The sequence below is a fragment of the Hippopotamus amphibius genome, chromosome 2, assembly GCF_030028045.1.
Source record: "Hippopotamus amphibius kiboko isolate mHipAmp2 chromosome 2, mHipAmp2.hap2, whole genome shotgun sequence".
Classification (NCBI taxonomy): Eukaryota; Metazoa; Chordata; class Mammalia; order Artiodactyla; family Hippopotamidae; genus Hippopotamus; species Hippopotamus amphibius.
In genome coordinates this window covers 229,639,774-229,654,233 of record NC_080187.1, presented here as the reverse complement: position 1 = coordinate 229,654,233, position 14,460 = coordinate 229,639,774, and the positions used below count along the sequence as shown (strand labels likewise).

At 51.9% G+C, this 14,460-nt stretch overlaps 1 protein-coding gene across 1 annotated transcript in view; it reads left to right on the top strand.

Annotated features, from left to right (window-relative positions):
* The window catches only part of NID2 (nidogen 2), an 87,788-nt gene that overhangs the window by 23,553 nt on the left and 49,775 nt on the right, over positions 1-14,460 (top strand). Inside the window, exons 5-6 of the mRNA XM_057720812.1 lie at positions 2,245-2,477; positions 7,544-8,247. Of these exons, the coding sequence (XP_057576795.1) occupies positions 2,245-2,477; positions 7,544-8,247 (937 nt within the window). The remainder of the gene's footprint in view (positions 1-2,244; positions 2,478-7,543; positions 8,248-14,460) is intronic.

Here is a 14,460-nt window from a genome sequence, read left to right as displayed (position 1 = left end):
TATTGGGTCGCCATGAATCGATGATGTATTGAATAACATATACTCTTTATAGACGTAATACAGGATGGCCTTTGTTTGCATTTGGCAGAAGTTATGGCTTCCGAGCTTTGAGAAGTTCTGGAAAACATCCCTTGCCTTTTGTTTTTTTGGAAAAGTCAAGCTTTCCTGATGAAACAAATAATGACAACAGCAGCAAATGTACGCGGGCCCTCTGTCATTAAGTTTCTGAACCTAAGAAAGAAAGAAGGAAAGAGGGAAGGAAGGAAGGAAAGAAGGAACGGGAAAGGAAGGGAAAGGGAAGGAAGGAAGAAAGAAAGGAAGAAAGAAAGAAAGAAAGAAAGAAAGGGAAAGAAAAGCAAAAACCCAAGCCAAGCAGGGTGACCTTTTCTATGTTGGGATCTAAAAGAAAGGTTGGGTAGTATTTTGGCTGTTTTCTGGAAAAGGATTTTAACACCTGAATTTCTTTGTCTTGTAAGCAAACCCTCAAAACTGTACTTTGAAATTAAATGTAGAAAAGAAGAATTAACGCTAGGAAAGAGCTGGACCACCATATGGGGAAGGACCCTGGACAGAACAAACTGCAGGCCCGTGCTTCGTGGTTGCTGTTTTATTTAGTGCATGTGATGCTCTTCTCTCTGCCTCGTTTTGTCTGTCTTGCAAAATGGGGACAGTGCTACTTATCAGTAACTAACGTTTGTAGAAGCCACATTGTTTAGGAAGCAGCGTTGTTTATAAATACCTCCCCCGCTCTCTGCTAAATTGTAAACGGAGTGGGGTTTAGTGAGGGAGGTGTTCTCAGGGGCCTTCACATCTTTTTAAAGATACTCAAGCACCATTCACTGATCACTTGGGTGGGGGAGATTGCTGTATGTACGTAAAGGCAAAAAAGTGTCATGCTGAAAGTACGAGAGGGAGCTGAACCTGAAGGAGTGATTCTGTAAGGACCTGAGTGTTGAGTCTGTGGCCAGCACGGGCTCCTGGCCTCTCTTCCTGGTCTGCTTTGGCTCCTGCAGTGTTTATCCACGTTCACAGGCAGCCTCTGCGACGCCTCCCCACCCCAGCCCTGAGGTCTTGGACCCGTGCCCTCCTCTCTGGCCTCTGCACCTTCTCCAGCAGCCCTCCCAGAACCCCAGCCACGGCTGCTTCCCTGTCCTAAGCTCCGAGACAGTCCCGGGCAGAGGCGCCCATCCTTTGCTTCTTTGCAGCAAGCATGCTGTCCAGTGCTTCGCCGGCACCTGGCTGTCTGAATTAATGTACAAATGAACTAGTGAATCAAGTTTATGAACATGTAAACAGCGAACCAGGCAAGATGAGGTGAGTGCTAACTAGAAACACTCACTAAGATGCTGCGGGAGGTCAGCAGTAGACCTGCAGGGAATCACAAAGCCCCTCAGTGGGGCCGCGTCGGAAGGTCAGGAGTGGCTTCAGGCACAGGAAAACGTGAGCAGGTGTGCAGAAGCATGGACGTACACGGGGCAGGCGGGCCTCACGAAGTCGTCTGGGGCAGAGGCAGAGGCTCTGAGCCCGGGAGGAGGGTTTGCAGCTTGTGACTCACCTGGGATGGCACGCCAAGGAGCGGCGGGACGGCCTGGGGGTGCAGGGCGGGCACTCTGGAGCTGGCCAGCCTGACGCCGCGTACTAGCAGCCTGACCTTGGGCAGGTCTCTTAGCCCCTGTGTCTTTGTTTCCTCATCGGAGAGATGAGGGTAGGGTAACGCTGGTGCTGGTGTCGAAAGCAGGTGGACGAGAATGGGGGGGGGGGGGCGCTGTGAGAAGAGGGAGGAGGCCTCCTGATTGGCCGGTGCCCCTGCTCATAATGGACATTCAGGAAACAGGTGAATGAGTGGTCCAGGTGAGCGCCCAGGCATGCACGAGGGCCGGGGCCGTGGGGACGGACAAGGTAATTTTGCTACTTGCTCTCGGCCCCGGAAGAAGTTTGGATGAAAGAAGGTTGAAACCTTAAAAAATAGTTTTACTTTTTTTAACCTGTGTTTTTTATAACCTATGCATATTTCAACTATTCATCTAAATTGATAAAAGATGATTATAATAATAATATAATGTACTTACGTTTATAACTTGGAGAGGAAATTTAAAAGGATATTATGTATAAAAACAATTTAGGGAAATCCTGAGACGGGGGACAGCCCTTTGCATTTTTTTAATGCTTTACTTGCATTTTGGGTTTTGTTTTTCTGTTTGTTTGCTTGTTTTATTAAGAATATTTTCTGTTGCTTTTTCACAGCTGAACACTTTCCAGGCAGTTTTGGCATCTGATGAGTCGGATACCTACGCCCTCTTTCTTTATCCTGACGATGGTCTTCGGTTCTTTGGAACCCGCCCCAAAGAGTCTTACAACGTCCAGCTCGAGCTTCCGGCCCGGGTGGGCTTCTGCCGAGGAGAGATCGATGCCCCGAAAAGAGAGGGACCGCATTTCAGCTTGACTAGCACTGAACAGTCTGTGAAAAATCTTTACCAGTAAGTAACCTAGGGCTTAAGCCCTTTCCTGTTGGACTGTAGGGACCCTCAGGCGTTCCTCAAACTTGAGTGGCCGTAAGGCCATTAAATAATATCTTGGTGGTTTCTAAGCAAGGCGTCAGGTCAAAGCCAGGAACGAAACTAGACCCGGGGAGGAGCACGTTGACCAAAATATAAAAGGCCCTTATTTCTCCTGCCTGTTGGCTTTAGTTACTGGAAGCAGAATTCTGCGTGTGTGTGTGTGTGTGTGTGTGTGTGTGTGTGTGTGTGTGTTAGCACAGCCACTGAGGCTTGCTATGGAAAACATGGCTCTTGGAACCACATAAAAATATGCACTAATATAACTGCCTAGGTTGAGGTTTTTCCAGGTGAATTGTTTCACAGCTGGAGATGATGTGAGTTAGTCTTTCAGACAGATGGGTGTTAAAAGTTCAACTAAGAATAGTGTAACTTGGAAAAAAAAAAGAAAAACCAAACAGACGGATGGGTAGATTTTTGGAGGTGTCGGGATTTCCCAGTGGCTTCGTTACCTGAAATCGTCCCGATGGGGTTTCATGCGATGCCGGGGACCACGCACATCCCTGAGTCCCATCACGCGAGCTCACTGTGCCCGTCCCCTCCATGCCTGCACCTGCTGGTACTCATTTCCAGGCTTTAAAAACAACATCTGCTTTATCCCTTCCCTGAACACGGGTCGAGAAGCTGGACAGAACCCGTGGGTTCCAGGGCCTCCCTTGACGCCCCTCAGCTTCTCTGCGTGACCCCTGGGTGTTGGAACACCTTACACGCGCGCGTGTCATCCGCTCTACCCAGAGACCAGAGAGCGGGCCCTGCACCCAAAGAGGGTAACTCGGAGCGGACATTTATTGAGCGCTTACTATTTGCCGACATTGTGCTAAACACTCTCCAGAAGTTCTCTTAATTAAAACTCAACAAGAATCAGGGGGTAAGCTCTGTTCTTCCCTCGCTGTGACTCGTGAGCTTAGGGACGTGAGGTCGCCTGCAATCTCAAAGCTGTGAAGTGGCAAAGGCAGAAGTCAAGCACGTGTCTGGAGCTCCGAACTGCTTCTGCTGGGCTGGCTCTGGGCCTGCTTCTCCATTCTCGCACGTCACAGCAGGCATCTTCCGGGCTCCACCGAAGCTGCCTTGTAGTCTTGACTCTGGAGAAAACTTGGCTCCTTGTTTCCTCTCCCCTGGTTCCACCTCCGCTTCTCCTCTGCAGCTCAAGCATTCTCTGCCTCTCGGGCGCTGTCAGGAGCTCAGCGGGCCAAGTGCTGGAAAGACAAGGATGTCTAAGGCCGAGGCCCTGCACGCCAGCGGCCTGCACGCTCCTAGGTAGACGGACAAACAGCTCACCAGTTGCAGAGCATGGGACTGAGTGCTGACCCCTCCTCGGGGTGCGTGAGGCAGTGGGGGCCGAGAAGCCTGTGGGAGAGAGCAGGTGTGCTCCCGCACCACAGCCATGAGGGCCCCGAAGAACGCACACGCACACGCACACACGTACACGTCACTTCCACTCACCTCTCTCCGCGCCCACCTCATCTTTATCCTTTGTGCTTCCTGGAAACCTCTGAGCTGCTTGATTAAAAGTGGAAGATATGGGGCCAAAATGACTGGCAGGAGAGTTTCTCCTTAGTAGAATCAGTGCTTAGAATAAAAACTAAAATGAAGTACAATGAATGCTGATAAATGTGAAATACAAGTAAAAATCACCCATTATCACTGCTTCAAGGGATCACCATTATTAAGAGTCATTCCAGAATTTTAGGTGTACACAAAACCTTTTTAAAACCAAAATGGTTCTTTCATTATACACGTGGCATTCTCCCATTTACCACTGTCTTACGGGCATCTTTCAGTAAGATAACTGTTTATATTATTACTTGAAGGCTGTAAAACATGGCATCATGTATAGCCTGTAGTATTAAGACTAATTTTTTTTCACTCTTAACCAAATTACTTTAATTACTTGCGGTAAATGCAGTCTTAAATGTTGGACAATTTGGAGAGTAGCAAAGTGCTTTATTCTTACAAGAATCATTTGTTCTGTATTTGACCAAAACGGTGAACATGTCATCTGCTCTTTACTTTTTTAATATTAATTTTTATTGGAGTATACTTGCTTTACAATGTGTTAGTTTCTGCTGTACAGCAAAGTGAATCAGCTATATGTATACATACGCCCCCTCTTTTTTGGATTTTCTTCCCATTTAGGTCGCCACAGAGCACGGAGTAGAGTTCCCTGTGCTGTAGAGCAGGTCTTCATTAGTTGTTTGTTTTATACATAGTTGTGTATGTATGTCAAGCCCAGTCTCTCAGTTCATCCCACCACCACGCCCTTCTCCCTTGGTGTCCACACATTTGTTCTCTACATCTGTGTTTCTGTTTCTGCTTTGCAGGTATGTTTATCTGTGCCATTTTTCTAGGTTCCACATGTAAGGGATATTATACAATATTTGTTTTTCTCTTTCTGACTTAACTTCACTCTGTATGACAGTCTCTAGGTGTATCCACGTTTCTGCAAATGGGACTATCTCATTCCTTGTTTTGGCTGAGTAACATTCCATTGTGTATATATGCCACATCTTCTTTATCCATTCATCTGTTGATGGACATGTAGGTTGCTTCTGTATCTTGGCTATTGTAAATAGTGTTGTAATGAACATTGGGGTGCATGTATCTTTTCAAAGTATGGTTTTCTTTGAATATATATGCCCAGGAGTGGGATTGCTGGGTCATATGGTAGTTCTCTTTTTAGTTTTTTAAGGAACCTCCATACTGTTCTCCATAGTGGCTGTACCAATTTACATTCCCACCAACAGTGTAGAAGGGCTCCTTTTTCTCCACACCAGCATTCGTTATTTAAAATTTCAAAAATATGCAGAAAAGTGGAGGGAGTCATCTAGATTTACCAGCTGTTGACATTTTGCCATCTTCATCATATTTTTTCTTTTTTGCATAAAGTCGATGACACACATCATGCCATTTACCCCTCAATGCTTCAGTATGCATCTCCAAAAAATGAAGTTATTCTCCTAAACTTGTCTCATAAGTTCCAAGGGCATAAATTATATAATTCACAGTGTGTTTGTCATAATTCTCCTGCACATTTAAATATGAACGCAACATTTGCAGTTTTTGAGATTATACTTTTCTGTCTCCTGGAAGACAGTAGTTACTAAGTACTTCAGGCCCCTGGGCTGAACATTTTGTGTGATTTTCTAACTTAATCCTCCTAACAACCCAGGGAGGAGGCACTGTCATCTCATTCTGTAGCCTTGTTTTTCTTTCTAGGAAATAAATGAAGTTCTTTCTATTGCTAAGCTTTCCAAATGACCTTGGATTTTAGGATGAACTCAAACTGGCTACTTTCCCATCATGCACTATGACGAAAGCCAGGGTCGTGATTTATATTTAATTAGAAGGTTATTTTATTTAGCTTTTATCTGCCATAATTTGTATTTTCCGACTCTTTGAAGCTTTTATAGTTTTCTGTGTCTGACTTCAAGAAGAAATTTCACAGCTGTAACACCTCTGATGTGATAGTAAATGAAGCATCCCCGGATCTCCAGAATCCTCTCTCATCTTCTTTAGCGTTCCTTGCTTGCTTGCCAGGAACACCAGAATTAACTCTCAGAACCTTCCAAGTCGACGTAGCACGTTGCACAAAGGACCACAGTTCTGCTGTCTACGCTCCTGTTTCCCTGAACTAATTACAGCAGCAGACGTGGCAACACCAGCGCGCCAGGGGGTGGGGACTGATGGATTGATGGATTCTCGGAGTTGTGTTAAAAAATATTATCGCTGTAGAACTCCACATGGACATGATGAGAACCAACCCAAATGAGCAAAGGCTCCTGTCCTCATACGATTCCGTGAATTTCCTGTTCTCTTACTGTAAGTCATTGCCTGATTTCTTGTGCACTGACTTTTGAGGAAATCCCACAGCATGAGAGCCTGAGAGCACGGGGGACTCTGGTGTTTGGTCCGTACATCAAAGAGTACAGAAATGGGTGTGTTCAAGCCGGCCAGACCCTTTGTTCCTTCAGGTTTTTCCTTACTGTTTGAGATTGTATATGGGGTTGTTCTCTTCAGAGTGTATCATTGACTAAAATAATGGATCGCTGGGATATTTGGAAGACTGGATGGAGCCCGTGTCCTTTTCTAGCGGAGGAAACGAGTGCGCTCCCTGGCTCCGGGTGTTTCTGGACACCTCCCGCCTGTGCCCTGTGGCAGTTTGATTGGCCTGCGTTCTTATGTGCCCCTTAACTTTGTTCTACATTTGCTCAACATTTTTGAGACAGGCATTTCTGTGTCTTTGAATTTTTTGACATTGATGCACCAGTCTCTCTGAATTAGTTAATTGATTAATGCACGTGATTAAACAGCATAATGTCGCTAACGTTCTGCGGAGTAAGATAATTACGATGTGGGCTGACCCTAGTGTATTGGTTTTCTGACATGGGTGGGTGTTCGGAGCACGGGCTTTGGTGTTTGCGCTGAAGTCAGGGCCCAGCTCTGCCGAATATTTGTTGTGCGACCTTAAGAAGATTAGTTAACCTCTCTAAACCTGTTTTCTCTGAAAAATCAGGCATGATCCCTGCCCCTACCTTGCAAGTTGTGTTGAAGAATGTTAAGCACTTGGCATGTAACTTACTCTCAGATAAAAGGAGTCATTATTATTTAAGTGTTTGGTAAAAATGTCTAAGCATATTCTTTTTTTTGAATTTGTTAAAAGTAGAGGAAGGATAGAATATTCCCACATTCCCTATTTGTTTTCAAATTGTCACTTAGATAAAACATGTAGAGCAGGAGTCTGATGTGAGGAGCTGGCATTCAGGAGACATGGCCTTTGAAACTCATTGTTAAATAAGAGGTAGTTTACATCCAAATTCTAGTATAATCCTTTTAGTTACCGTGGAAGTTTGGTTTTATTTGGTTTCCTGCCAGTGAGGACTCTGAATCTGATCTTAATAGTCTTTCAGGTTTAAAATAAATCGCTGACCTTTGTGGGAAGGTGCTGGATGGACGCTTTTGTTACAATGTCCTGTTTCCTTTTCATTCAGACACAGCAACCTGGGGGTTCCTGGAGTGTGGGCTTTTCACATCGGCAGCACCTCCCCGATGGACAACGTCAGGCCGGCGACGGTTGGCGGAGACCCTTCCAAAGCCCACCGCTCGGCTCCCCCGGGAGCTCCGCGCGGCCAGGCTGCGGCCCCGGAGGGTGACCACACCGAGGACGATTTGGATTACTATGATGAGAATGAGGAGGAGGTCGAATACCCCCCGGCTGAGCCAGAGGAGGCAGCCGATGGCCACGGCGCGGTGGGTGTTTCCTTCCACGCGAAAGCTGATTCGAGGCCGTCAGGAGGCGGGATGTCTCCTCCAGACGCTGACCTGGCCTCCCCTTTGCCACGTGCAACATCTAGGAATGGGCCTGAAACAGAAGCAGACCCGCAGACCACAGAGGGGAGGCCTCAGAGGGAGATAGATGCCCCAGATTTAAAAGGCCACGTCGAGGCTCCTGATCAGCCGGGGACCGGCATCCCTGCTGCACCAGAGACAGGAGATTCACCGCATCCTTCCCGGGAAGCCCCGCCTCCCTACCCAGATGGCGGGGCGCGGCCGGCAGAGAGAGCCGGGCCTCCAGCGCACGCGGGAGGAGGAGAGGCGGTCCTCCCAAATTACCCGGGGCCGGATCACCTTTCGCCCCCGGGTCGCGGGAGGCAGGTGGTCGGCGTGGAGGACGACATCACTTCCAACCCTGAGGGTGAGTGGGTTTGAGCCCTGGCTTCTAAGAATTCATTGAAAAGTATGGGTTTCGCAGAGAGCTGTGAATTTTCTCTCAAGCGAATAGATGAAGATTTTCGCAAAAAGAAGCTCGGGACTGAGTTTTAAAGCCCGGGTTTCAGGAGATAGAGTATCTTTTCTTTGCCAAAGAAATCGTGGCAAGCACCTTCTGTTTGGAATCTCTTGACCATGAATACTCGTGGTTTTAGAAGGGGGGGCTCATGAAGCGCGTGGGGAGGCCCTGGGGTTGGTCGTGCCAGCTGTGCCCTCACGTGGAATGAGGTCTTGCAGCTGGAAAGTGCGGCAGAGGTGACGCGTCCTGGGGCTTCGGGCCTTAGCTGCCCGCGGCGAGCTGTGCGGGCTCGGATGAAGGTGCCCGCTGCTTGCCCTGCGGCGGGATGACCCCGCGGCCCCCCTGGGTTCGCTGAGCCTCGCAGAGGTGGGGCGTGGGCCAGGGGGCCCCGGGGAGAGGAGCCTGCGAGTCCCCGGGTCCTGTCCTTTGTGGTCCGCGCTCTGCAGCTCCCGGAGCCTCGTCCTCATCTCGGGGCTCACGGGCCGGCGCGGGGCCCGCGGAGAAACGCCCGAGGGGCTGCTCACGCAGACGCGGGCCCGGGCCGCCTTCTCTCGGAGGACTTGCCAGGTCAGCTCTTCCTTCGCAGTCAGGGGTGTAAAGGCCTGCGGGGGAGAGGGCCGCAGATACATCCCCTTTGTTCCCGGACCGCTCCGCTGACCTCTGACGGGGGAAGCAGGTCGGGGGTGAAAGCACCGTGCGGGACCTTTGTCTTTGTTTTTTCCCTTCACCGTTTCCGTTTCCCGTACTGTTTATGGTAAAACAGGTTGACCTGGCAGGGCGCCTTCCAGGTGGTTCTGCTGTGGTCCTCATCTGCTGGAATTTGCTTGAAAAAACGCTTTTTTTCAGGAGGGATGAGACTTTTGTGCCTGAATGGTCGCAGGGAGGACGCTGGTGTAGGTCTGAATCCTGGCTGTCAGGCTGGCTGGGTGACACTTTAGCCCCCAAGCCTCCAGTTCCTCCTGAGTTTATTGAGAGGATTAAAAGAGATGATGAAGTCCTTGGGTTAGCGCCGGTCCTAGTTGGAGCTTAGTAACTGGTGCCGCCGTTGCTAATTAGAGGATTGAGAGCCGCGGGAGTGGGGAGCAGAGAACGCAGAGCCGGCTTGGTACCTACTTGGGCCTTAATTTGTGCCTGCGGGCCGCGTCCGCTCACGTGGAGGACGTGAGGTTTCCTGGAAGGCTTCAGAACCTTCACACCCTTCCGCTAGTCCCCTGAATTTTCAGCCCAAGTGCCATACAGCTAAACAAAATGCAAAGCCAGGTGTCAAAGACACTTTGATCAAAGAGATTTTGAGGTAAAGATGTGCTCCTAAGTGGCCTTTTCATTTGTGGGTGGTGATTTCCTGCCCTGGGAAGAGCGTGGAATATTAGAAAGCGGGTCCCTGGGGTGGTTTGTTGAAGGGTTGAGAAGAGGGCGCTGCACACCCTGCTTGGAGCTGTGAGGGGCGGGCCGAGCTGGGGCGTCTCTCGGGGTCGGGGAAAGAGCAGAGGCGGCCGCTGCAGCCCTTGCAGGGCACGAACTGTGATGTTTGTCAGCTGCTGGGTGACGTCTACCACTGACGTCTTGGAAATGGCAAAATGCGTTTCAAGGAGCTGGTTAATACAATGAGACATTTAGGAAAAATCATAACTGGATGTTTTTGAACCTTGAAGAAAAAAAAAATCAACCACCATGTTAGCAGAGAGGGAAAACGTTAAAACTTGAAAGCAGAAAGGGAAAATAGGTGAACCTCCGGTTTCACCTCAGGCTTTAGGAAGACTCGGGATCCATGGGAGATTGGTCCCAGGAACCCCCTGCAGATACCAGACTCTGCGGATGCTCAAGCCCCTTTGCGCTCCACATCCCCGGTTCCGCATCCTCAATCCCCCCAACTGCAGATCCCCCGACCGCGGGCCATTGGCATACAACAGGGCCCACGGAGGTACCAGAGAGCCTACTGCACAGAACCATGCAATTGTTAATTACTTGGTTTTTCTTGGCCAAGTGAACTTTGTTTTTTCACAGGAAACACTGGCATCCCAGAGGTCCATCAGGCAAAAGTGGACTCCCTCTGGGAAAGCTGGGGGGCAGGGTGGCAGAGACTCACACCAGGCAGTGCCTGCTAACAGCCCAACCTTGAGCCATCTTGCCCGGCTTTTTCTGCTGATGGAGTGGAGAAGTGTGGATTTTGGTGTTGGATGGACTTGAGCTTGATTCCCAGGTCTGCTCTGCAGTTTGGGATAAGATATTTTCTCTGTTGGACTCTTATTTTCTTCAGCTATAAAATGGAGATAACGTAGACCTCATCAGAAAGTGGCAAAATTAAAAAATTGGGCATGGAAGAACCATGCCCAATAAATTTTAGTTTCCCCTTTAAGCTTCATAGTCGTCAGCTTGGTAAACCAAGAAATTAAAATTTAAAGCCTTCCTCCAGATATCTCCTCCCTTCTCTTTTTAATTTTTTTTCCCCCTTAGGGACTCCTTTTATAGACTTTTTGTTGAGAAATCTAGATTCTTTTTAGATCATGTCCATACCAGGTCAGAATGTCCCAATTTCACTCTCGTTCTAGCCTCGAGAGAATTATTTGCTTTGTTCTGTTCTCACAGACCACAGAACCAACAGGAAATGGGATGCACACGCTTCCTCTGTGTCAGGGGTCTCGTTTCTCCAAGCCGCTCTGGAAGCTTCTTGTCAGACCAGAAGTTACCTGGGTACCCGCCATGTGCCAGTCTCTGACCGGGCACTTGTGGACGTCTTCCCTGGCGTTTATCAAGTGTCCCCTTGGACTCTGAGTGGGAGCGTTGCTTGGATTGCACTAGCACAGTTAATCCCCCGAATGGCCCTGTGAGGTGGATACTGTTATCCTTCCCACAGTGCCGAGAAGGGCACTGAAGCCTGGAGGCACTGAGGGATGTGTCTGCACGAGAGGCAGACCAGAGCTGCGGCGAAGCCGGGCACGCTCACCTGTGGTCCCCTCAGAGACGTCTTCGTGGGGGAGGAGGGCTCGAGCCAGGCCGTGGGGTCGGGCTCTCAGTGTAGAGAGGGAGTCGGTGGGGCGTATTCTGGACGGAGGAGTGACAGGAGTGGAGGTGGTGAGGGGGACATGGAGAGAGCGAGAGCGAGAGCTGCGGGTGGGCTGGGGCCGCTGCCAGCGGGGCTCGGGATGGGTGCCCGGGCGGGAGCCTGCGGGCGCCGGGTGCGGGGCGAGCTGGATGCACAGGCGCCTAGAGAGCCTGCAGTCTGCCCGGGTGGTGCCCTGAGGGCTTGACGCGACCTCAGTCTGCACGATGGACTAGGAAGGGGGACGGCACCCGGCTGTCAGAGACCTCAGGCGTTCTTCCTCCGTCGTGGGATCCTGCTGATTCTGCGTAGATGGCAGGCACTCCGGGAAGGCCTGGCTGGGAACGGGGACCGCCCTGTGGCTCCCGGTCCAGCTCTACTTGCGGCCTTGGGGAAGGCCTCAGGGATGTGTTGCTCAGGCCGCTTCTACCCTGGATGAGTTCCAGCAGGCTCCGCTGCCCAGCCCCGCCTTCCAGGCACAGCAGCCCCTCCCCCGGGTGCACCCCCAGGCTGGGCCCCTCCCTGTGAAGACACCCGCACGGGAGCGCCGGCCGGTCTCGTGGTGGCCGAGGTAACCCTCCCGCCGCCGAAACGCAGGGTCCTGACACCTGTTTGCCCGACCAGCTTCGCTGGGTACCGCACACGCACCCCGAAAACAAGCGAACGAAAAGTGGAGGGAGAGGTGTGCCTCTGTCTTTCCTTACAAAGTTGGATGTGATTTTTCTTATTCGTCTATCATTCTGTGAGGTGGGAAACGTAGAAAAATCTGTCCTGCAGCGAACATGGAGGTCCTTTTCCTCGAGGTAGCAGGGACAGCTGTGACGCGTCAGAGCCCGGCGGCCGGGGCAGCCGCCGGGCCGCCCCCCGTCCCGCGGGCGCCAGGGGCCCCGTCCGCGCCGGCCGAGGACCAGCGCCTGAGTGGTCTGGGGACGTGGAGCCCGAGGATGCGCCCGGGGACGTGCCGGCGCAGTCAGGACACGTCTCAGGATGCTGCCGGGCCCGCCACCCCCGCTGTGCTTCTGTTAAGGACAGGAGAGGAGGGACAGAGCGCTGAACGGAAAAAAGGAAAGAGATCTTCAGAATCCTCACGTGAAGATCCCTGGAGCAACTTTCTAACGTGGGTTCACGAAGCCGCTGCGCGCGGAGCCCGTTCCAGCCTGGCCGGGCCCGCCTCCCGCGGGGCGCGCCGCCGGCACCCTCGTCCCCGCCCTCTCCCTCTCTGTGACGGGGGCTCCCCGGCGGGCCTGGGGGACGGCCGGCCCCGGTGGGTAAAATTCAGGAGAGAGGAACCTGCGGAATGAAAACTGCGTTTCTCACAGTGGGGCTCTAGTCCGCGGGTGGCTGTTTCTCCCGTGGCCTTGCTTTGAAAGGCCGATTCCACGCCCCTCCTCCACCTTCTGACCCAGAATCTGCCTTTTTATTTATTTTTAATTATTTATTATTTATTTATTTAGTTAGTTAGTTAGTTAGGCTGCGCTGGGTCTTAGCTGCGGCCTGCATGTGGGATCTAGTTCCCTGACCAGGGATGGGACCTGGGCCCCGCTGCCTTGGGAGCTCAGAGTCTTACCCACTGGAGCACCAGGGACGTCCCCTGAACCTGCCTTTTTAAACCAGGCCCCCTGGTGATGCCGGCGCCCCCCTCACTGGGGTATTGCTGGTATAATGGAGAGAACGTGGGATTTACAACCAGATCACCTAATCCTTGTGGGCCTCCGTGGTGTCATCTGTAAAGAGGGGATTACTACCTCCTCACCAGAATAGGAAGACGTGTGCGAAGACATGCTCAAAACTGTGAGCTGAAGAGGCATAGAAATGACCACAGAAAAAGTGCCACTTTGTTTTTGGGTGTGCTCACGGCACACCTCATCCAGCTGGGATCCGCGCACGGATTCCTCACCTTCACGGGCTTCAGCATCTTTGCATCTACCTGTAATTCTCAAAGAAACGTGAGACGTCACCTTGGCCAGACGGCTGGCTTTTCCTGCCCGGATAGAGAGCCACACGTGGGGTCCCATGTCTAGGTCCGGTTCTCCCCCTTCGTCCGGGACAGGACCTGGCTCCTGGGCTCCTGGTTCCCTCCACTGAGGGTCCTCACGTGCCACGCTTGGGGACGTGGCCTGTGTGGGCTGTAAGCACGGCATTCCGCTTCTCAGCCAGGCCGGGAGTGAACGCTAGACCGTTCCCTGACATCCCGCCCGCCCCAGGAGCTGCTGATGGGTCAGGTGAAATTCATTCACCGCGTTCATCAGCTCTGTCTGGCGCAGAAATGGAAAGCTTGCCAACATCCTGACCGTTGTCATCAGTGGGCATGAGTCATCCCGGGAGGGGCTGAGGTGCAGACCCCGGGGACCCGCCCGTCGAGAGTCTGAATTGGCGGGTCTAAGGTGTGCCCTGGGAACTGCATTTTTACCCGGCATCCCAGGTGGTTCAGATGCAGTGCTCCCTGGAACCCACAGGGAGGAACGCCGCTCTCCCTCTGAGTGGTGGAGTGGTGCCACACTGAGGGTGGAAGGCCCTGTCAGAGCCGGGTGGGGTCCCCAGATGCCTCGGAGGTGTTGCTGGTCCTGGTCTTCCACAGACCTGCTCCCGCAAGTGGCAGCTCCGGCTTCCAGTTCCCACGCCCGGACATGATCACCCCCATGGGCCTCTTTCTCCCCTCTTCTCCACCTCCCATCCTCCCCTCTCTCTACCCTTCCCCCACCCCCCTCCTCTTCCCTTCCTGCTTCCAGTCCGTCAGCACACCCAAAGTACTCCAGATCTGGTCCCTTCTCACCAGCACTTCCTACTGCCTAGGCACTGGCCCGTTCCTGAGGTCCCGTAAGTCAGATCATGTCCCTCTTCTGCTCATAACCCTCCAGCAGCTTCCCCCCTCACTCAGGCTAAAGCCCAAATCCCCTCCTTGACCTATAAGGCTGACGGGCAAAAGCTGGCCAGGGCTGCCTCTCCCCGCCCCGTTCCTCCCGGCACCCCTGCCGCCACTCATCCTCCCCTCCTCCAGGCCTCCGCCCAGAGCTCATCCTCTCCCCAGGCCCTCTGTGGCCGGCCGCGTCATTTAAGAGAGCAGGGTCACTTTCCCCCTC